The sequence below is a fragment of the Pseudorca crassidens genome, chromosome 9 (genome assembly GCF_039906515.1).
Source record: "Pseudorca crassidens isolate mPseCra1 chromosome 9, mPseCra1.hap1, whole genome shotgun sequence".
Classification (NCBI taxonomy): Eukaryota; Metazoa; Chordata; class Mammalia; order Artiodactyla; family Delphinidae; genus Pseudorca; species Pseudorca crassidens.
The window spans coordinates 97,409,687-97,434,271 of NC_090304.1; the positions used below are offsets into that span (position 1 = coordinate 97,409,687).

A 24,585-nucleotide genomic window follows, 5' to 3' on the forward strand; every position below is an offset into this window, starting at 1 on the left:
AGGTTGTCCCTTTTATTGGCATAGAGTTGCCTGTAGTAGTCTCTATGATGCTTTGTATTTCTGCAGTGTCTGTTATAACTTCTCCTTTTTTCATTTCTAATTTTATTGATTTGAGTCCACTCCCTCTTTTTCTTGATGAGTCTGGCTAAAGGTTTATCAATTTTGTTTACCTTCTGAAAGAACTAGCTTTTAGTCTTATTGATCTTTGCTATTGTTTTCTTTGTTTCTATTTCATTTATTTCTGCTCTGATCTTTATGATTTATTTCCTTCTACTAACTTTGTTTGTTCTTCTTTCTCTAGTTCCTTTAGGTGTAAGGTTAGATTGTTTATTTGAAATTTTTCTTGTTTCTTGAGGTAGGATTGCATTGCTATAAACTTCCCTCTTAGAACTGCTTTTGCTGCATCTCATAGGTTTTGGATCGTCGTGTTTTCATTGTCATTTGTCTCTAGGTATATTTTGATTTCCCCTTTGATTTCTTCAGTGCTCTCTTGGTTATTTAGTAATGTATTGTTTAGCCTCCATGTGTTTGTGTCTTTTACGTTTTTTTCCCTGTAATTTATTTCTAATCTCATAGCGTTCTGGTCAGAAAAGATGCTAGATATGATTTCAATTTTCTTAAATTTACCGAGGCTTGATTTGTGATCCAAGATGTAATCTGTCCTGGAGAATGTTCCATGTGCACTTGAGAAGAAAGTGTAATCTGCTGTTTTCAGCTGGAATGTCCTGTAAATATCAATTAAATCTATCTAGTCTATTGTGTCATTTAAAGCTTGTGCTTCCTTATTAATTTTCTGTCTGGATGGTCTGTCCGTTGGTGTAAGTGAGCTGTTAAAGTCCCCCACTATTATTGTGTTATTGTCGATTTCCTCTTTTATAGCTGCTAGCATTTGCCTTAAGTATTGAGGTGCTCCTATGTTGGGTGCATATATATTTATAATTGTTAGATCTTCTTCTTGGATTGATCCCTTGATCATTATGTAGTGTCCTTCCTTGTCTCTTATAACACTCTTTATTGTAAAGTGTATTTTATCTGATATGAGTATTGCTACTCCAGCTTTCTTTTGATTTCCATTTGCATGGAAAATCTTTTTCCATCCCCTCACTTTCAGTCCGTATGTGTCCCTAGGTCTGAAGTGGGTCTCTTGTAGACAGCATATATATGGGTCTTATTTTTGTATCCGTTCAGTGAGCCTGTGTTTTTTGGTTGGAGCATTTAATTCATTCACATTTAAGGTAATTATCGACATGTATGTTCCTATTACCATTTTCTTAATTGTTTTGGTTTTGTTTTTGTAGGTCCTTCTCTTCTCTTGTGTTTTGCACTTAGAGAAGTTCCTTTAGCATTTTTTTGTAGAGCTGGTTTGATGGTGCTGAATTCTCTTAGCTTTTGCTTGTCTGTAAATGTAAAGCTTTTTTTTTTTTTTGTAAAGCTTTTGATTTCTCTGTCAAATCTGAATGAGATCCTTGCAGGGTAGAGTAATCTTGCTTGTAGCTTCTTCCCTTTCATCACTTTCAATATATCGTGCCACTCCCTTCTGGCTTGTAGAGTTTCTGCTGAGAAATCAGCTGTTAACCTTATGGGAGCTCCCGTTCCCCTGTATGTTATTTGCTGTTTTTCCTTTGTTGCTTTTAAGAATTTTTCTTTGTCTTTAATTTTTGTCAGTTTGATTACCATGTGTCTCAGCATGTTTCTCCTAGGGTTTATCCTGCCTGGGACTCTCTGCACTTCCTGGACTTGGGTGGCTATTTCCTTTCCCATGTTAGGGAAGTTTTCGACTATAATCTCTTCAAATATTTTCTTGGGTCCTTTCTCTCTCTCTTCTCCTTCTGGGATCCCTATAATGTGAATGTTGGTGCATTTATTGTTGTCCCAGAGGCCTCTTAGGCTGTCTTCACTTCTTTTCATTCTTTTTTCTTTATTCTGTTCCACAGCAGTGAATTCCACCATTCTGTCTTCCAGGTCACTTATCCGTTCTTCTGCCTCAGTTATTCTGCTACTGATTCCTTCTAGTGTATGTTTCATTTCAGTTATTGTATTGTTCATCTCTGTTTGTTTGTTCTTTAATTCTTCTAGGTGTTTGTTCTTTAATTCTTCTAGGTCTTTGTTAAACATTTCTTGCATCTTCTTGATCTTTGCCTCCATTCTTTTTCCGAGGTCCTGGATCATCTTCACTATCATTATTCTGAATTCTTTTTCTGGTCGGTTCCCTATCTCCACTTAATTTAATTGTTCTTCTGGGATTTTATCTTGTTCCCTCATCTGGTACATAGTCCTCTGCCTTTTCATTTTGTCTCTTTCTGTGAATGTGGTTTTCATTCCACAGGCTGCAGGATTGTAGTTCTTCTTGCTTCTGCTCTAGTATGTTTTATTATTAGCCTTGCTATAGGGTAAATAACAGTTAGCCCTTAATACCTCTTGAAGAATCATGCTGCATGTCCCTAGTTCTTTCATATTTGCATTTCTCTTAGATGACTGTTGTTTCACACCTTTTCTCTCTTAAACTCTCCATCACTTCCTCTCCTGTTCTTTTCTCAACTGATGACCTTGCTGTTTCTTTGAGAAATTTAAATTACACAGAAGATAACTTCTACCAGATATATCATCCTACCTCTATCATACCATATGCTCTGCCCTCTCTCCTGATGCTATATAGGGATTGTTCTGCTTTTATCTAAGGCCACCTCTTCCCCTGTTTATCCTGAGTGTATTTTCTTATACCTACTTAAAGATTAGTTATTCTAGCAGTTCTTCTCTCCTGCATCATCAGTTTTTTTGTTTTCTATTGAATCATTCATATTAGCATGCAGACATGGTTAGTTCTCTTATCTTAAAACAAACTCACATAGAAACATTTTGGCTCCACTTCTTCCTCCAGCACTTGCCCCATTTTCTTTGTATTTTTTGCAAAGTTACCTGTACACCTACACATGGCTAAATACAGTTACCTTCTCAGTGAAGCCTGAATTCCCTGACCAATTTACTTAAAATTTCATCTCCCCCGACTTTCTGTCACCTTTCCTGTGTTATTTTTGTCTATAGAATTTATGTTTTCTTTTTTAATTTATTTTTTGTCTATATTCCTACTCTTCTACCCCAAATGTAAGCTCCATCAGGGCAGATATTTTTGTTCTGTTTGTTCACTGCTATTTCACCAGCACTGAATAGATCCTGGCAGAGTGGTCACTCAGATAGTTACTGAATGGATTAGGTAGGGTTCTGATTACACTGCCATTGTTTAAAATATTACACAATATATTTATTAAGATAACTTTCTTTCATGAAGAAATGACAGTATATTTGTATTTCACATTTCTTAAGAGTGCTTGCTCCATGCTAAGTCAGAACTTTATATTTTGCTGCTCGTGATCTATATAAGTTTATCAAAATGAAAGTGTAAGAACCCTGATAGATTAATTTGCTAATTATGCTTTTATGCCACAGGTCATATTTATTTCATATAAATACCCACATACAGAAATGAACATATATATACTTTTCTGCATTTGTGCTAGAAATACTTTTAGGAAAGTTGATTTGAGCTACTTTATGGCAACTTCAGTTAAAGAGAAAGCTTTGAAATCCATTTCACTGTTCTTCAAATAAATATTAGAGATCTCATAATTTTTAGCAGTGACTTATTTTCAAATGTAAAACTTCAGGTCTCATGTTAATTGTTTAAATTCTGAAACGATATGACTTAAGTAGGTGTATAATACAAAGTAACCATGAAGAAGTTAATATATTTTCTCCAAATGCAAAACAATTTCTTTCCAAGACATTTCCCAAATTAACAGGAGATAATTATCTGGTAATGGGACCAAAAACTGCAGTTATTATGTGAACAAATCCTAGCTAAGAAGAAGTAAATTATGACACAGTCGTCTTAGTTCACGAGTAAGAGCTACACATGAAAGACCTAGAGATTTAAGACTCCAGAGCCTCCACATTGATATGCAACACTTTCTCATTGGGAGTGTGACTATTGCTGTGAGGGTTCTTTAGCTTTACACAGCAAAATGGTTGGGAATATCATGGTCTGTAGTGTGAGTATATCAAAAAAGTAAATAAAAATCATCATTATATATGAGTAAATTTTTCATATGATATACACGTAGTTGAGGTTTTACCTGTATTGATTCAAATGATGTATAACTGATTATCTTAACCAGTGATTCTAGAAAGCCCAAGCCAATATTGATTCATTTTAGAAAACTAAAGCCAACAGGAATAAGTAAGGCACAGAAGCGTTCAGTCATCTAGTAAAACAAGTGTAGATGTTTCCATTATAATATGATCCTTGGGAAAAAGGCTTATTTTCAAGTTTAACAATACAACATTCCAGAGCTATGAAATTTAGATGGGTGAAACCCAAAAAATGAGCTTATACATGAATATTCTTGTAAAAATAGATATTCAAGTTGTATCTCTTTATTTTGCATAAGTCCTTATATGCATCCTGAAAAACTCTTAGTACTATTTCACTTTTTGTTTGCATTTTTGTTTTAGCACCTGAAAGTTTCTGTTCCTGATGAAATATCAGTAGATCTAGGTAAGTCTGGAGCACCAATATGCTGGAGAATTACATCTCTATAGATACGTAGTTCAGCTCCTCCCTAAGGTTTCTATCTGTTACGTGGTGACTAGTAGGTGATATGACTCACAGCAGAAAAAAAGCCTATAATACATTTAAGGGTAAATGAAAGATGAATTCTGAGATGAAATACATAAAATGCATTGAACTTCTCTTTGTCTTACTTCAAGTTAAGTTTGCACCAAATCGTGCCAGTTATAATGCAAAAAACATGCCTTAGATCTGGTGACTTCTTCTATTTATGCAGAAAAAAGAAGACCCGAGCTTATTCCTGAGGATCTCCATCGCCACTATATCCAAACTATGCAAGAAAGAGTCCACCCAGAAGTTCAAAGGCACTTGGAAGATTTTCGGTAAGCTTGGTGGTAAGCTGATATGGTTGTTCTGAATTAATTTTCTTTTTAAGCAGGAAAAGGTTATACATTAAGTCCTTGGCTCAGCATATCGTCTTTAGCACTGTTACTAAAGCCTAATGCACATCTGCAGTCAGAAGGTTGGCGTGGTACTGAGAGTGCATAGTCCCCATTCCTTACGCTGTCAGCAATTGTGCTTAGCATTAGTACTCTGTGCTAAGTGTGTCCTTCAGGATATGCGTTCTGTTGAGTGATGGCCTCTAGAATTTTCTTCCTCCAGTGTCCTAGGTGACATGGGCCCCCAAATAGAAAACTGTGACATTTTGCCTGTTGCTAGAAATTCACAGCTGTGGAAACTCTGATGAAACATCTCCAGAGGGAGGTAGTTTTTCTCTAGGCTACCTCAGGAAATTTCTCCTATTCCCTTTAGACAGAAACGTAGCATGGGGCTGACGTTGGCTGAAAGCGAACTGACTAAAATTGATGCAGAGAGAGACAAGGACCGGGTAACTTTGGAGAAGGAACGGGCATGTGCAGAGCAGATTGTTGCCAAAATTGAAGAAGTGTTGTAAGTAACAGAAATACATGTAGAAAGGCCCTCTCTACTAAGATGCTAATTGTGCTTAAAGTGAACAAATTTAGAAGGGGGGTCAGGTTGTCTATGTGGAGCTGTTTATTCTGTCGTAATACTTGAGAAGCTGGAATTTTACATTTATGCTGATACTTTCGATGACGTTCTTGTATTTCTTTTTCTGGGTGTTGGTAAAATGAGTAACTATAAAATTTCTAACTGATCAAAAACAGGTTGAATACTTATATTGGCTTCAATTCACAGACTTTGGAAATGTTTCTTGCTATCAGACATTTACGGTTGATGACATGAGTGTGAAAAGCATATGGTTCCTTCAGGGATTAGAATTTTTCTGATGTTTTATTCCAGGTGACAGAGATTTGGGGTGGGTCCCAAAGCATTTGGCTCTGTTCTGCTGTTTCAGTTATCTGAGTTTAATAACAGCTCTTTTATTAAACTTTAATGTTTCATTTTTAAATGTTTTTATTTTTAGAATGACTGCTCAGGCTGTAGAAGAAGATAAGAGGTAATATAACTACTTTTTTCCTAGAATTTTTAAGGAAAAAAGAAACTATCTTGTCTCCTGCCCTAAATTATGATTTCTTTCTTTTAACATAAAAATATAGACTGTCTCCCTCTGGTGGCCTGTATTTTACTTGACTAATATTCTAGTATCTTGAGTAGAATCCTTTACTATTCACAGTGAATAGATAGCTCCTTATTTTTCGCTTGATGAATTCTAAGAATTTCAGCATTGGGGTTTTGGAAGTCATTTGATATCTTTATTCTACCCACCATCCCTTCCCAGAAGTCTTATTTTACTTAATCCTTTCTCCCTCAGTTCAACAATGCAATATGTTATTCTCATGTACATGAAGCATTTGGGAGTAAAAGTGAAAGAACCTCGAAATTTGGAGCACAAGCGAGGTCGGATTGGATTCCTTCCAAAAATCAAGGTAAGACTAGAATAATAATAGTGTGTTAAGGTCTCCATGCTTCTTTACATCTGATTGCAGTGCTTTCCTTCTTCTTAGTATTTACTTTTTCAGCAAATTAGTGCTAGGCATGCCAATAGGAATAAGATGTGGTCCCTGTTCTCAAGAAACTCAAAATCTAGTGAGAAATCCAGCCATACAAGCTAATTTATTAGGCAGTGTGAAAAGTGAAACTAGTAGTTTATACAGAGAGCTGTCCCTAACTGTTCTGGCCTCATACTTTTCTTTTATGGTACCTGTCAGTGTTTGTAATTTTGTATGGCTTGGTTTCTTTTTTGTTAGATTGTAAATCTGGATGAAGATAAGGACCTCCTTCATTGTATCCCCAGCTTTTAGCATAGTGCCTTCGTACATTATTAGCTTAGTAAATATTGTTCAACAGATGAATGAATTACTTAGAACAGGCTCCCAGTAAATGTGCTATAAACCTACCTTTTACTTTCCAAAATTGTCAGTTCTGAAGGGTTTGAAAAGGCATCTTGAGATTGGTGTGTACATAGTACTGTGTGCCAGCCTCTAATGAGTGCCCTGTGTGTGTCTTTCATTTACATTTAACCAGTTTCTTTCAACTGACCATTAGAATGTGTTTCTGTTTAAAAGCAACAAAAGAAATCTACTCTGTTACGTATGTGTTATCTTTTTGATTGTACCTCAACTCTAGCAAAGTATGAAGAAAGATAGGGAAGGCGAAGAAAAAGGGAAGCGAAGAGGATTCCCCAGCATCTTGGGACCCCCAAGGAGACCAAGCCGTCATGACAACAGTGCAAGTACGTTGAAGTTTAAAATGCTGCATTCCCACCATTCCATGCCGTCTTTACATCTAGGCTCATTTAGCTAGAATGGGTTGCTGGAAAAAGGTGTTCCAGAAGTGTTTCCACTGAACTTCCGTTGTTTCTATTCAATGTGATTTCTGAACTAAAGCCCCGTGTGACTTCACAGTTGTCATAAACATCTTATTTAATGTCAGTAGAGTATTCCATTAGTTGTCCATAACATAGTTTACTTACCTGTTCTGATTTTGTTTGCATTCAAATTCTGATTGTTAAATTTATAAAACAAGATGTGCATGGATTTCTCCACCACACTTTGTTTTTCCTCTTTATACATACATTACTCACTTACTCCATACTTCTGCAGTTTTTCCACCTCTTCATTGTGTTTTATTTCCTGATGTCCCTCCACCCTCAGGCCTATTGGAGAGGCAGTCTCCTAGAGAGGGCTGCAGGAGAAGTAGGGGTGGGCGAGCTGCTGTGGGGAGAGAAATTAGCTCATATAGTGGTCTTCAAGGTGACAGGTACCACATTTGAAAATATTGGCATGGGCTGGAGTTGGGGGGGTATTGTGATACAGTGAACCTGAATGTCCCACACAATGAGGAACTCTCACTCAAAATGTCAGTGGTGCCCCTTGCTGAGAAACACTGAGAAGATGAAGGAAATTTTTAGAGAAGAGGTTGAGGAGAACAGAGCATTTCACAGGTGCTGACCATGAGTTCCAAGGGATACAGAAGAGGAATTGTAGGAATTGGGGAAGGAAGAATTTTAGGATTAGAGATGTACAAAGCTGTGTGGGGATGTGCCAGGTTATGGGGGACGATGAGCTGAGAGTCTTTAGCTTCTCATGGTGACTGATGTGAACAGTGGTAATGGGCAGCATAAGGATTATTCTGCATGGTCTCTGAGGCATGTCGTGATGATGAAGTTGTGAGTGTTAGCGAGAAGCTAGGGGCTTGCTAAGAGCTCACAGAGCTAAAAGGCTTCATCTTCTCTCTTACAAATGAATACAGCTTCGTACGTGTCCATCTCCGGCTCTCGGCATCCCCTCTGCCCCCACCCACTGTTGCTCTCCTCAGCTCCTTTTCTCATGCCCCTTCTTCTCCTGCCTCTTCTCACCCGCCTCATCTTCTACCATCTCCCACCCTTTTCTCTTCATCCTCCTCCACCTTCTCCTGCCTTTCTCTCTTTCTCTCTCTCTTTCTTTTCTCTCTTTTTTTCTCTCTCTCTCTCTTGCTCTCTCTTTCCTACCTCCTTCCTTCCTTCTCTTTCTATCTTCCTTTCTTTCCTTTCCCTCCCTTCTTTCTGTCAATCTGTTTATCTATCTATCTATCCCTCACTCTGTATAATAATTCACGTTATATTTTTCTAGGGCCCACCATGTTCCAGACATTTTTCTAGATTCTTTTCATCATCTTTTTTTTTTTAAGCTGTTTTGCAGCATGAATTATTAACTGTTGCTTTCTGTTCAGTTGGCAGAGCCATGGAACTACAGAAGCAGCGCCACCCTAAGCACATAGCCACACCCTCATCTGTGAGTCCTGAACCTCAGGACTCTGCTAAGTTGCGCCAGAGTGGATTAACAAGTGAAGGAGTAGACACTGGATACCTGCCAGCCAATTCCATGTCCTCCATGGTTTCAGGGGCCACTCTTTCCCAGGAAGGAGGGAAAGAGAATGATATGGGTGAGCTAATGCTGTAGTTCAACTTAGCTAAGTGTCAGGATTTTAAAACAGCTATACTAAGAAATAGAGTGGCAGGTTATTTAAATCGAGACTGAATCCCAGTTTTAGTTTTGATATTTTAATATTATATAACCAGTGACAAATCTGTGCTGAATGGTAATTTTAAGTTCTTATCCATTCAAAAAATGTTTATTACGGACTCCTCTGTCAGGCATTAGCTCTGTGCCAGATGTTATCATACAGAGTAATATGTAGATTCTTGCCCCATGCAGCTTAGTCTTCTGGGAAGATAAGTCATACAAATAAAAACTTCAAATCGTGGGGAGTGTTGAGAGGACTGGTCAGAAGTCAGAGGCAGATGTGTGTATGCGGGGAGCGGGGTGCATCTAAAGAAGACTTTTTAAAAAATCTAAGATTACCAGGGTTGTTTTTTTTTTTTTTTTTAACGCTAAGGGGAAGCCAGTGGAGAGGAAGAGGTTGAAAATGCGGGAGCTGGACTATGTATCCAATAGAACAAAGTTTTGAGAAGGAGAGAAGCGATGATATGTGGGGTGTATGTGAAGGGCAAGGTTATTAGCTGAGAGTTAGGATTTAGTGAGAAGGGCAAGGGGATTTGAAAAGTAAAGAAAGATAGGAAGTAATTGTAGATAATTGAGGAAAGAGCTTATTACCATATTTCTTCATACTTGTTATAATGGGTTTCTGAAGCAAGTGATCTGGAAGAATTAGGTGGTTTTATTTGGAGAAGGAAATGCTTCTCTATATTGGTGATTTTGGAAGCAGTTCAATTTCTGGTATGACAAGATCAAGGATAAATCTGTGGGAGTGGTCACCAAGGTGGCAAAGAGGGGGTTACTATAGATGAAGAGGGTAAGGAACAAGGAACCAAGGGTTTGAATACCTTTATACCACCGACTTTGAGATCACTGCATATGGTAATAGCACAGAGAAGAAGACTGTGAGCCAGCAGCCAAAGGTTCAGTGTTGCTAGATGGTTGTTGGTGGGGGGAGAACATGTGATATTATTCAGAGAGTGAGAGCCTCAGTAGAGCAAGGGATTTTTATAAGAAGGTAAGATAATAGTCTAAAAGTAGTACTGAGGAAAAAGAAGGGTCTCTATCTCATCTCCACCCTGCAGTACACAGTGTATGACTGAAACATCAGTCTCTGTTTGAGAGGGCTGTAGCAGAAGAGGTTACCTTCCATGGGATACGAAAGTTTTTACCCAAGACAAAGAAGTAGGGGTGACATTTGTAGAGAAGTGTGGAGGTTCTGTCTTATATGGAATTCTGAAGATGTAGGACTGAGTAATGCATTAATTCATGGCTCTCATGTCTCATTGAAATAAAAGCATGGTAGGTAATGAATAAACAAAAATCATAAAGAGAAAAGAAGTAGAGGAAGAAAAGATATTATCATTCAGTAAGAGATTTCAACAAATTTTGGGGAGATTGAAAGTGGGCAAGAGTGGTTTGATGGATAAAACAACATAAAGGAAGTCGGAGCCTGTAGTTCGTTTAAGGAGTCCAAGGTGGGAGCCAGTCTGTCAATTAGAACCCAGGAGAGACTTTGGGCTCAGAGTTGGCATAAGTTATGGAGTACATGAGTAAGAAGTAAAGCTGAAAATGATGAATTAATTGAAGGTCTGTAATCAAAACAGTTATGTCAGCAGCTTCTGATCCTTACATTGTAGAATATAAGCAGTGTGTCGTTCCTGTATCGGAAGAAAATGAATATGCTCTTTGTTATACAAGTTGAGTGAATTGTATAAGGAGTTAAGTCCTCCATGGTATTAGTGCCCTGGAGCTCACTTTAGGGGGCCTGGAGCATGACAATAGGCATGCCAGGGGCTTACCCTGCTCTGAGGAGCTTCCGGCTGAAATGGCCCTACTTCCACATAGCAGAACGGAAAGCCAAGTCAGCTGCCCAGTCTTTTATTCTTACATATGAACAGCATTACTCACTGTTGGCAAAAGTTATTAGAGTCCAGACCTAAGATAATACATAATGCCAAACATATTAGTGGCATAAAAAAGAAAATACAAAATAAACACAAAAACTGCCACTAGCAGAAAATAATTTAGGCAATAAGTAAGAACTTATAAAAATACCTCTAAATTAGATAGTATTCTTGAAGAAATTAAAGAGGTTATTATATCTAAAGCAAGAATAGGATGTTATAAAAAGGGAGCAGAGACCAAAATGTTTTAATGTAACTATTACATATAATAACTGTTTTATTAGTTATTAATTGCTTTGTGATAAATTACCCCAAAGCTTGATGGCTTAATACAAAAAATATTTACTACTTCACATGGCTTAATACAAAAAATATTTACTACTTCACATTTACTACTTCACATTTACTTACTTGGGTAAGGAACTCAAGAGCAGCTTAGCTGGGCAGTTCTGGCTTGGAGTCTCTCATAAAGCTATAGTCAGGATGTCAGCCAGCCATCTGAAAGCTTAGTGGGGCCAGTAGACCTCTTCCGTGCTTCCGCAGGTGGCTGGTGGCAGGAAGACTTAGCTCCTTGCTGGGGCCCTCGGCTCCGCACCACGTGGGCTTCTCCGTGGAACTGCTTGAGTGTTCCCTGACGTGGTAGCTGACTTTCCCAGAGTGATCCAAAGGAGAGCGAGAAAGAAATCCCAGTGTTTTTCTGTATGACTTAGTCTGTATGGATATACCTCCTTATTTCAGCAAGTTAGAAGCAAGTCACTAAATCCAGCCCACATTCAAGGAGAGAAAAATTAGGTGCCACTGCTGTGAAGGGAGGAGTAGCAAAGAATTTGTGGACGTATTTTCAGACCACCACAGCTGCTAATAATTAAATAAGAAGAAAAAAAGAAGTCCCTAAAAATAAAGTCAAGGAAATATTTCAGAATCTGTATCAGAGACATCAAGAGATAGAAATTGGAGAGGCAAGAATTATGTAGAGAGCCACCACGGAGATTCACAAAACATCAGCAGAGGAACTGGAGGAGAGGCAGTCAGAGAAATGACGGAAGAGGGCTTCCCAGCGCTGAAAAAGAATACATGTCTTTCAAACAGAAAGGGCTCACCCGGAACCAACTACAATGAGTAATAATGTTTTAAAAAAAGACCCATGCCTAGAGTAGCTTTGGAAATGTCAGTGCATCAGAGATAAAGAAAAAGAGTCCTGAAAGCTTTCAAGAGAAAGAAAGTGGAGATTATGCTGTCACATTTCTCAGAACATTAGGTGCTAGAATGCAAAGGAGCCATGCCTTCAACTTGCTGAAAGAAAATGGTATTGAACTTAGAATTCTATATCCATCCAAACTACCCATCAAATATGAAGAAAGATACAAAGACATTTTCAGATACTCCAGGATTCAGAGTTTAACTGAACTGCACCCTTTCCTTGAAAATAATTTAAGATACGCACTCCAGCAAAATGAGAGAAAAATCAAGAAAGAAAATCTCATGGGGTCCAGGAAACAGTGGAAACAACCCAGGAAAGTGGTGAAGGGCAGTTCTAGCATGATAGTTGTGTCACAGGCCAAGGGAACAGCTGTTCCAGATTGGAACACAAGAAGAACCTAGGGGATAAGAGAAAAGGAGATTTTAAGCAGTTTACAGTAACAGATGAAAAAGTTTGTGACTTGGTAAAATTATATTACTTTGACAGCAATAAAAGAAAGGCATTTAGAAATGCTAAGAAGAACAGAATTGTTCAAGAAAGTTGTCATGATTTGAACATGAAGCAGAATTAAAAAATGGCATAATCTTAAAGTAATTGATTGAGTATATGACTTTAATGTAATAAATACTCTATTTCAAGTGGCCTAGGAGTTGTATGATTGGACCAGTAGAAAAGAAAACCTAATCCTAACTAACATGCCTCTTAACCTGGCATGAATAATATGTATATATATGTTGTATTACAATATGTGTATGGTCATAATAATGTAAGCACACTATTTGTTTTCAGACTTTTAGAATCAACCTAATAGGCAAAGCACAGAATATTTAGTTGTAAAGGAAAGAAATATAATTAAAGAGAAGGTTATGGACACTAAATACCTAATTTGACATAGAGGAGAATTAAGATACTAACACCTTGTTGGAAAAAAGATATGTATATAATTCTATCATTTAAGCTTAGGGAATAACAAATAAGCCAACTAGGAATAATAATATAGTTATTAAACAGTGGGAAGAAAAAGGGGAGGGAAGTGAAGATGGGGCATATAAGTGAGCAAAATCCTCGGAGGAAGAAGAGATAGATATTTCCTAAATATAATAAATCAAGAAAAAGAACTATGAGGTTATTATTTGGAGGTAGACCCCCATAATAACTAAAATTTGAATGGAAAAGATTGGCACTGGGGGTAAAAAAGGATAAAGTAAGAGAATGTGTCTCCTTATCATACGCCCTTCTGAGTTGTTGCCATATCTTATGTTGATTTTTTAAAACCTGCTTAAAAATGATTTTCCTGTTTATTTTTTAGTGCATTTAAAATTTTTGTATTAGAATTTTGTTTCTAGCTAACCTGCAATTGTTTAAGGAAGAATTTGGCTATGGGTGAGGTGGAAACTTTCTGGGTTACTAATTCTTTTTTTTTTTTTTTTTTAATCATTGTCTTTAGTAACACCACCTGAATGTCTGACTTGTGTCTTTTCAGGATCAAAGCAAGTTGGAGAAACGCCAGCATCTGGAGACTCCTTAGATGGCACACCTCGTACTCCCAGTACCATCTTTGACTTCCCACCTCCTCCATTAGACCAAGTGCAGGAGGAGGAATGGGAAGTGGAAAGGTAATTCAGTGGTATCTTAGGGGCGTTTAGGACATTGCTTAAAAGCTTTTCACTGTATAGTATGCCTACACTCCGTAGCATTTTTTCCCCCATGTGTTTTTTGGGGGAAGAAGTAGAACTTACTGGTAGTAAATACTAGATAGGTACTGAAATGTTTTTTAATTTATTTGATACTAAATCATTGCAATATCCAGAATTATTTATCAGCCACTGTAGTTTAACACAATTTTGAGTATCTTTGTCATAAATTTCTTGATTTCTGTTTTGTTTTCGTGTTGACTCTCTGTTCTCCATCATTTTAGGGTGACTGAACATGGGACACCGAAGCCCTTTCGAAGGTAAGTATTCCTAAAGTCGCTTTCAATAGGGCATATTTTAAGAAATATATCTTTTCTCCCCAAAGTCCTAGTTTTAAAGGAAAAGAAACCCTGTACACAAATCTGTTAGGTAGTATAAAAGAAATTTCTTAATAAACACAATTATTTAAAAGATATTTATAGAGGTATTGATAACACACGTAAGCTGTTTTGTAGGAGTCGATGATGTATTTATAACACATGTAAGCTGTTTTGTAAGAGAGGATGATGTTTCAGGCTCTGTGCAAAGCAGTACTTCAGAAATATGACTGATTGACTGTAGTGTAAAGACTTGTGCTATTGTCCATGTGATATCCTCAAATAGAATCCATTATTTTTTCTTCATTAGGTTTGACAGCATAGCTTTTGGAGAAAGTCAAAGTGAGGATGAACAGTTTGAAAATGACTTAGAGACAGATCCACCCAACTGGCAACAGCTCGTTAGTCGAGAAGTGGTATTGGCACTAAAGCCTTGTGAGATCAAAAGACAGGAAGTAATTAATGGTGAGTTTAATTAGCTTTTGTTGTTGTTATTCACATATATTGAGTTTTATCAGAGTTAAACCAACCCCTGAGCCTTGGAGTTTGCTTCGAAGTGTCTGCTAGCCTTTTGTTTTGAACAGAGAGGAAATTAAACTAATAGATCGATGATCCTTGAACTTTCCAACTTAAAAATGCAAATGATTGTATGATTCTTATTGATAATTTAAAAGGAAAATGCATTTAGCATTCAGGTTATTTAAAATTCTTAGCATTATAGATCTTAAACTTGAAAAATCATTGAGACATTTGTCCCATCACTTTACTTTCAGGCTAAGTTATTTTTATGCATAGATTGTAAATGAGGAAGCTAAGGCTCAGGATGAGTGGTTGAATTAGTCAGGATCATACAGCTGATAAGTGACTGGAAGAAAACTAGAATCTAGGTCTTCCTTTATCCTCGTGCATGTTCTTTATTTTATCCTAGCATATATGTGACAGAGAGATGACATGGAAGCTGTACCTGCTACTGTCTTTAGGCTGTGATTTGAATAAATATCCTTCCTGTCTGTAGCAGCATTGAGACATAGTGAGATTATAAAGTCTGGCCTCAGAAATAAGAGTTTATAGGCAAATTAGGTACCACAGTGCTGTTATTTCTGAAGAGGGTTCAATTCAAGGTCCGTATGCTATTTGGGCTTACAGTTTTCTAATGCTGTAGTTGTGATTGGTTGGTGCTCCCAGCCAGTGGATTTTGGAGTACGTTGTTAAGTTTTAAGTACAAAATAGTTTTGATGATATTTTTCATTTGCCAGTATTTATAGCTCTGTAGGAGAGTTTAATGTAATCAAGAAGTGACTTCAGAGATACTATATCCTTTCAAAACTACAAATAATTATTATATAACTCATTTGCTGCTTAATTTCAGCTAAAGCCTATGTTTGATCCCATTCTAAGTAAGGTAACATTTTATATTTCCTTTTTTTCCTGCTTAGAATTGTTCTACACTGAAAGAGCTCATGTTCGAACATTGAAGGTTCTAGATCAAGTGTTCTATCAGCGAGTTTCCAGAGAAGGAATTCTGTCACCTTCAGAACTACGGAAAATTTTTTCAAACTTAGAAGATATTCTTCAACTTCACAGTAAGAGAAATTGACTCTGATCTTTTCCCCTATCATTTCCAATAGATAAAAGACTGTGAGTATGTAAAGGGACCATAACAGTAAAATCTTATAAATGTATCCACGTGTTAGCTTTCCTGAAATTATATAATTAAATGTGAGCATAACATAAAGAAATGATTGGATCTTTTAATTTCTCCCCAACCCTTTACCCCCACCCCACGCCCCCATCAGCCTTTTTTATACAAAGTGTTAACACAGGACTTAGGGCCTAAAGTCCATGCCTGAGATGAAAAACATGAATAGTTAAAATTACCCTTGGAAATTCCCTATTGATTACAATATATATGTTTTTAAAAATGTATTCTATATAATAATATATGTATAAATATATTTTGTAAGTAGTAATATACAGCATATAATCCCATGGTGGGAATATTTTCAGGAATTAAATTATTTTATTGTTTTGTTGCTTGGACTGCTTGAGTGAATACATAAAGAATCTGTCTTGCTGGCTTTCCCTGGTTGTAGTTATCTTGGACTTTTGTAGGCAGTGGTACCAGTTCCTCTCTTTTTAAGTCACTGTTTCTCCAGGACCCTTAGTTTTCAGTCTATCTTTCATCAAGGATGCCATCACCACCTACCAACACCCTCCCACCAAATGGTTGCTTTTTGCCCCTTTGTGGGTGATCCTAGGTCTCACCAGTGTGCACGGACACATTCAAGCATGATGATGTCCATTGCCTGGGAACACACACATTTTGAGAGGAACAGTGGACGGAGTCACCTATACAATTGAACTTTGTTTTTTATGAACATGGTTGGTTATAGATGGAGTCTTGAGGTTAAATGCGTATTTGATGCATCTAACTGTGTATAATGTGCTAGTTTCCACATTGTTTTATGCTTTGGCAACTGTTTTTCAGATAGAACTCAAAACATTTAGGTTTATAGGAATTGGGTCCAGATTTATATTTAAGGCCATCAGAAGCAGCTGTATGCTACTCTGAAAATCCTTTTTTTTTTTTTTTGAAAATTTAGGTTCGTGGTATTACCAGTATCTCAGCCTGAAATGAATGTATGCTTAATTTTTTTCATTGTTTTTTTTCTCCCTTAGTTGGGTTGAATGAGCAAATGAAGGCTGTTCGAAAGAGGAATGAGACATCTGTTATTGATCAGATTGGGGAAGATTTGCTGACTTGGGTAAGGAGATTTGCTATTTAATTTAAAAATTGCCATAGACACTTGATCAGATTCAAGGTTAAGTTGCTAACCTTCCCAAGTATGCAAACTCCTCCATTTTGCAAAGCTAATGTAAAGATGAAAAGGGGTCCAATTGTGTATTCTTACTTATTCTTCTAATAAGTGCCCAATCAACTACATGCTCTTTTCTCATCAAATTAAAGATACTAGTTCTTTGTGTTTAAAAGAATGTAGAGTAACCTGGATATTGATAAAAAATAATTTAACCGATGTAGAATTTTAACTGTCTTCTGTTGTCAAAATCTCAGAATTGTACTGTAAAACATTAGACAATTGTAGATCCAAAACTACCATCACAAAAGTAGAAGGGTGAAAATTACTTAATCTTATGTACCAGGAAAGAGTTCAGAGACTCTAGTAGCTGTTTGTCAAATTGTATTTATCTTTCCAGCTGACTCTTTATCAGTATATACTCCATAATATATACTTACATGCCAAGCACTGTTCTAGGTACTGGGGATGCAGTAGCAGTCAAAACAGATATGGCTCCTGTGCTAGTGGAGCTTATAGTCAATGGGAAAAAAAAAATTAAAAAACAGTCGTTAGTTATTTCAAGTGTGATTAGTGTTACAAAAAGGGGAGAATACAGGTTATTATGGGAATAGATAGCAAGGAGACCTGAACTGGAACATACAGAAAATCTTCCTAGGGGAAAGTGGGTTTGATCCAGACATTTAAAGGAAGTACTATAGTTAAGGCTGTGAATAATAGTAAAATATGTGATGTAGTTCTCAAAATATTAACACTGGTTGAACAAGAACTGTTTAGCTATGCCGACAGATATTTACTTCAATATGTAGACTGAGGAAATGTCACAAGAGTTTGGTAATTTTACAATGATAACTTTTTGGTAATTTTACAATGATTGATAATTTTACAATGATTAAACACTAGAAAGTTGACTAAAACAATCTTGATCCTACTCCTTTCATTGATGGTGAGACTGTAACTCAGAATCTCCTAATCTATTAGTAGAACTCTTCTTAGCCATTAGCCACTTGACACGTAGAGCAAGATCAGGGAATCATAATCCAGTCTCATCTTGGATTTACTGGACTTTCCAAAGCATTTTCTCCTTAGACCCACGCTGACATCATTGTTATTAAGGAGACTTGACTTCCTTGAAAAATCCCCCTTATTCTACTACTCTGTGATGGCTGTGATGGCTACTCTGTGATGGTGGGACTCATTTTGTTTCTTGATCTCTGAGTTCTGTTGCCTTGGCAGCACTCTACTCAACTTGAAACAGAAAATTCGTAGTATGACATAGCGTAGCATCAATTTTCTTGTTAAGTTTGGATTAAAAAGTTGTAAGTCATATGGACCTAATGATATCAATCTTGATTCCTAAGCAGTTTAATTTGCATCTAATAAAAATAACGTTTAACACCAAGTGTCAAGTGAGATTCATCATTAATAAGGTACAGAAGTACATTGGTCCGCTTACCACAGTCCTTTGGACTGCATAAATCTACTACATGGTAAAATAAAGTGGAGATACCTCTTAAAAGTGGGACCACAAATTTATTTTAGAACATTCAAAAAGAATTGTATTCTTGACCAATGTGATATGCCTATAAAATGTTGAGGAAAAGCAGAATGGACTAACCAATTTGGTTAGTAGCTGCTAGGTACAAAGGGTTAATTTAGGGCAAAGTGTTGGCCAGAAATACTAAAAGCAAAAATCATAAACAGGTGTCTAGATTTACTCTATTTTCTTTTCTATTTTTTTTTTCTTTTTTTTTTTGCGGTACGCGGGCCTCTGACTGCTGCAGCCTCTCCCGTTGCGGAGCACAGGCTCCGGATGCGCAGGCCCAGCGGCCATGGCTCACCGGCCCAGCCGCTCCATGGCATGTGGGATCCTCCCAGACCGGGACACGAATCCGTGTCCCCTGCATCGGCAGGCGGACTCTCAACCACTGCGCCGCCAGGGAAGCCCTACTCTATTTTTTAAAAAATAGTTTTGGAGAATATTTTTCCAATATTGGTCCCTTGAGGTCACCTTATATATACTTATGCTGCTAGTAAAACCACTGTAAAACTGCTTAAGGCTAGGGTGTTATTTTCTTTTGTAAACAGCCACTGTTAGTAATTGCGTGACACCTGGATTGACTAGCATACCAAAAATGCGCCAGTCTCATCTCTAAATATGTTGAGTGATATTTATAATAGAATAAGAATACAACATTGGAGCAACCTATTAAAATATCACTTCGTATGTGTCATAGTTGAAGAAAAAATACTCTGAATTTAACTACAAACTCCCTACAAAAGGATTTTTTACAAAATGCCTTCGTGTATAAACTTTTGGAAATATGTCTTTAAATGGGAGATTTTTATGAAAAGCTTCTTTATAAACCATAAAGCAATTGCTACAAATATAAAGGTGGTTTTAAAAATCATTTATTCGACCTGTACTTATAAGAATACCTATTATGAGTGAAGCACTTGTTAGGTGTCTTATAAGAAACCTTAAAATCGTGGCATATACAAACTTAAATTTACAAATGAAAAATATCAGTAAAAAGTATAATTTTTAGTAAAAGAGGGTCATAGGCTCATGAATCTTCCCCAAGAGAAATTCAAGGGATGGATCCCTACCTTCTACATGGGTGAAGCAGCAGTGATTTAATTTTGTTGTGACCCAGAAAAGTTATGACCTGCCCCGGATTCCACAGTAAGAAAGTAAGCTTAGAATCCCAAGGATTTTCTTCCTAGAGCAGTAAGACAGTAATTTTTGTGAAGGTGTCACATTCTAAGAAAATCAAATTTAATCCCAGTCTTTAAGCATTTTGTGTCTCATATTCCCCCAAGTGTCAACGTTTCTATCTGATTTAGAAGTGGAATAGACTGAAAAAATAGTAAGTTATGGTAGAGGCTACAAGCAAGAAAACATTGGACGATGATCAGGAAAGGTCTGGATATGTCAGGGTCAGACCCTTTTTAATGGAGAATCATTGATAATCCACATAAAATGTGTAGATTTCTGTTTCTTGTCACTTGAGGATACTTATTGGAATATTGGAAGGATTGTGGCTGTCTCTCATTTTGCCTGGCCTCATATAGACTCAGTATCCCATTCTCTGTTGTGTTCTTTGCGTTCTTGGCACAGTTCAGTGGACCCGGGGAGGAAAAGTTGAAACACGCTGCTGCTACCTTTTGCAGTAACCAACCCTTTGCCCTGGAAATGATCAAGTCTCGTCAGAAAAAGGATTCTCGATTCCAGACTTTTGTGCAAGTGAGTTGAGTGAGTCATGTAAGAAAAAAGAAATGCCATTTTTTATCAATTACGGAACAAACTAGGGGAATCCTACGACTAAATTTTTTACAAGGATTATGTCTGTGTTTACGTTTCTAAAGCCATACATTTTCTCTTAAATTACTGGAAAATATAAAGATGATACTGGAATGGTGAATAATAAAGAATATATGGCAGGATTACAATACTTGACATAGAAGTCCACATTGCCATGGAGATACTGTCAGGAAATGGCCCATGTACACTATTAAAATAATACTGTCAAAACATCAGAATGGCCTTATATCAAGCCCAGGGAAGAGCGTAACACTGCTTACTAGGGCATATATTGGTGTAGACCAAGGGTCAGGAAACTATAGCCCACCAGCCATATCCAGCCTCTTCCCTGTTTTTGTAAATAAAGTTTACAAAGCTGTATTTACACAGTTGATATTTTTATTGCTGTATAACAAATTACCACAAATGTAGCAACTTAATGCAAATGTATTATGTCACAGCTTTTACAGTTTAGGAGTACAGATACAGTTTATCTGTGTCCTTTCTTCATGCTTTCACCGGGCTGAAATCAAGGTATCACCTGCAGCTGCAATTCTCATCTGCCACTCTTCTGAGCTTACGCTGGTTGTCAGCAGAATTCGTTTCCTTGTAACTATAACCGGGAGCCCTGTCTTCTTGCTGTTTGACTAGGAACTGCTCTCGGCTCCTAGCGAATGCCCACATCTCTTTGCTATGTGGCCCTTGTAGGCAGTTTACAAGATGGATGTGTCCTTTTCTTCCAGGCCAGTAGGAATGTGTCTCTCTGACAGAGCTTTCTTTTAAAGGCTCGTCTGATTAAGTCAGACTCACCTACGACAATCTCCTTTTTGATTGACTCAGAGTTAACTGATGGTCACCTAATCACAGGAGTGATTGTCACCCATCATATTCATAGGTTCTGTCCACACTCAAGGGGGGGGGGATTGTATGGTGTGTACACCAGAAAGTGAGCATCTTGGAGGCCATCTTAGAACTCTTCACTACACACAGCCAAGTTCATTCCTCTGTGTATTGTCTGTGGCTGCTTTGTGTTAAAACAGCAGAGTGGAATAGTTGTGGCAGAGACGGATGGCGTGCAGAGCCTAAAATATTCCCTGCCTGGCGCTTCACTGAAAAGCTTACAGAACCCTAGTACAGTTGAGCTGATATATCGAGACTGGTGAGCTGTTGTGCCTACTTGGAGTGGCAGATAGCAAATTAACTGACTAGCTTTTGGTAGGAATGCCAGTCATTGAAAAATGTAACTAGATTTTTTTAATACGTGAAGATAAAACTTTTTTCACAAGAAAGCAGTTCTTAGAGTTGATTATGGATGCTCTCAGTCTTTGCTTGAATAGATAACACAGAAGCCATTGGCTGAGTGACAAAGGCAACGTTATGTGATTAAAGGAGAAAGCAGAAGTGTAGTGTGGCAGTGGTATGTCTTGGCAGGTTTTAAGTCTTGATTTAATAGCCAGAACTGTGTTGCTGTAGGTAGTTACATGATGAATATGTGGTATGTGTTAGGTAATCATAGTCCTAATAAGAATTACAAATTCACTTATTTGACTTTAATTTTAGGATGCTGAGAGTAATCCACTGTGTCGTCGTCTGCAGCTGAAAGATATCATTCCCACCCAAATGCAGAGGCTTACTAAGTACCCTCTTCTATTGGATAATATTGCCAAATACACAGGTACAGCATTCTCACTGAAATTAAAGAGCTTAGGAACAACAACAACAAAAACACATTTTCTGCTGAATAATCTCTCACAGCGTCCTGGTGTGTGGACGTTGAATTTCCAAATAGTACGGCAAGATGTTCTAACAAGATTCGTTAATAGCTCTAGCACAGGGTTTAGCAAACTCTGGATCACGGGTTAAATCTGGCTCACCATGTATTTTTGTAAATAAAGTTTTATTGGAACATAATCATACTCACTTGTTGAAATGTCTCTGACTACTTTTGTAATACAGCAGCAGAGCTGAGTAGTTGTGACAAAGACCATATGGCCTATAAAGTGTACAAAAAAAGCTTACCAATACTTCCTCTAGCATATATCATATTTGCTTTGAAGAAGACTTATACTGGGTTGCAGAGATGTTTTGTATCTACATATATACTTTCATTAAGTCCAACCAATGCATATCGTTCCAACTCTCCTGTTTTGAAACGTGAAGTGAATCTGAGTTTCTCAGTTGAGCTTTAGGCTCTATACTTAGCTCTCATTAATAATTCTATGCAATCAAACGCCTGTTTCTTATGCCTGGGAATTTGAAAATACTCATACACATTAACTTTTATACTTTAATATATTTATTCAGTATAGTTGGACTATTGTTTGGAGGATTGTAATTTTGAATATTCTGATTTTGGTATTCTTTACCAAAATAGAACCTCAACATAATCTCAACACATTTTGGTGAAGTTCGTCTTCTTTTAATGATACAAATGTTGTAAACTATTTTCTTTCTTTAATATAATACCAAATTCAAAGAAACATATTTTGGAGTTATTTTGAATTGTTTTATCATTCAAAATATATTGTTTAATGGGTCCACTGTCCATAATCATGTAGGCTGTGCACTTTGATAGGGGGAAAGGGGTCCCATTTATGTAGCTTACAATGTGAATGAAACCCACTCCTTTGGGTGGACCTGATACTTGATATAAAGCATCTCTCCTTGGATTTGGTTTCTTTTTAAAGGTTAGTATTGATGCTTAAAGTACTATGATAAGAAGTCTTACCTGTCCAAAGACTACCTGAATTGAGATTCTGCTGTAGGATTTTAGCCTGGTATAAAAATATTCAAGGTCTTGGACTTCCCTGGTGGTGCAGTAGTTAAGAATCCACCTGCCAATGCAGGGGACACAGGTTCGATCCCTGGTCCGGGAAGATCCCACGTGCCACGGAGCAGCTAAGCCCATGTGCCACAACTACTGAGCCCATGTGCCACAACTACTGAAGCCCATGCGCCTAGGGCCTGTGCTCTGCAACAAGAGAAGCCACCACAATGAGAAGCCCACACACTGCAACGAAGAGTAGCCCCCGCTTACTGCAACTAGAGAAAGCCCGTGCACAGCAACAAAGACCCAACACAGACAAAATAAAAAATAAATAAATAAAAATAAAAGTTAAAATATTCAAGGTCTTACTATGCTTTTATAACTGTTGAAATAAAGTGGTATCTCATTTATGTATATACTTACATTCTTTTCTTATTTCCTCCATTTTACATTTTGGATTTCCTTGCCGTATTTAGAATGGCCAACAGAAAGGGAGAAGGTCAAGAAAGCTGCAGATCACTGTCGTCAGATCTTAAATTATGTAAATCAGGCCGTTAAGGAGGCAGAAAACAAGCAGGTAAGAAGGAAAAAGCAAGAAGACACAGGATGGCAGTGAGAATAAGAATATTAAATTAGTGTTACCTGGAATCTGTTATTACATAATTGAAGGGCGGGATATTTGTTAACCATTCATGTAGTAGGTGGGTCCGGATCAATTTAGGATAGAACATCAGAGTTGTAGTTGGCTTTTTTGAGCACCTCTAGCTGCTTGTTTGCTCATTCATTCACTCTGTTGGTGAGGCTGTAGAAAAACGGGAACTTCCAAATGTATTGTTTGGAGTGTAAAATGATGAAAACCCCAGAGGACAGTTTGGCAATTTATACTTAAATTAAAAATGTACGTATTCACACATCCATTCTTTGATCCAGCAATTCTCTTCCTGGTGATTTACCCAAGAGAAATGAAGATACGTGCCCATAGACTTGTGCAGGAATGTTTATAGCATAAACCAAATGCAAATATAGTCATAAACTAAAGTAATACTAGCAGTAATGGATGACTCTCACAAACATTATACTGAGTGAAAGAAACCAGACACAAAAGAGTACAAATATGTAATTCTATTTATGTGAATTTCTAAGGCTAAACTAATTTATGGTGGAAAAAATCAGAAAAATGGTTGTCACTGGGGATCTAGGGACAGAGATTAGCTAGGAGGAAGTATGAGGGAGCCTTCTGAGGTGATCGATGGTCATATTTCATATCTTGATAGGAGCTTGATTACACAGGCATATGCATTGGTAAAAACTGGTGGAAAGGTATACTTAAAGTGTGTACATTTCACTGTATGTAAATTTTAATTTAAAAAAAGAACTGTCAATAAATATTGAACTCTTGTTAATGAGATGCATGCTAAAATGTTTAGAGATAAAGTGTGTTATATCATTTTGAGATACATCCACAATATAAGCTGGATTGATGGATAGATAGAGGGATGAATAGATGGATAGGTATATGATAAAACAAATGTAGCAAATGTTAGTTGTGGAATGT

At 37.2% G+C, this 24,585-nt stretch overlaps 1 protein-coding gene across 5 annotated transcripts in view; it reads left to right on the forward strand.

The window, feature by feature from the left end:
• The window catches only part of ARHGEF12 (Rho guanine nucleotide exchange factor 12), a 143,845-nt gene that overhangs the window by 104,528 nt on the left and 14,732 nt on the right, over positions 1–24,585 (forward strand). For all 5 annotated transcript variants that reach the window (XM_067751343.1, XM_067751340.1, XM_067751341.1 and 2 more), the window contains 15 exons: positions 4,510–4,552; positions 4,842–4,947; positions 5,378–5,515; positions 6,012–6,044; positions 6,360–6,474; positions 7,175–7,280; positions 8,759–8,971; positions 13,616–13,748; positions 14,051–14,086; positions 14,454–14,608; positions 15,580–15,726; positions 16,823–16,908; positions 20,081–20,206; positions 21,824–21,938; positions 23,507–23,607. In XM_067751343.1, the coding sequence (XP_067607444.1) occupies positions 4,510–4,552; positions 4,842–4,947; positions 5,378–5,515; positions 6,012–6,044; positions 6,360–6,474; positions 7,175–7,280; positions 8,759–8,971; positions 13,616–13,748; positions 14,051–14,086; positions 14,454–14,608; positions 15,580–15,726; positions 16,823–16,908; positions 20,081–20,206; positions 21,824–21,938; positions 23,507–23,607 (1,653 nt within the window). The remainder of the gene's footprint in view (positions 1–4,509; positions 4,553–4,841; positions 4,948–5,377; positions 5,516–6,011; positions 6,045–6,359; positions 6,475–7,174; positions 7,281–8,758; positions 8,972–13,615; positions 13,749–14,050; positions 14,087–14,453; positions 14,609–15,579; positions 15,727–16,822; positions 16,909–20,080; positions 20,207–21,823; positions 21,939–23,506; positions 23,608–24,585) is intronic.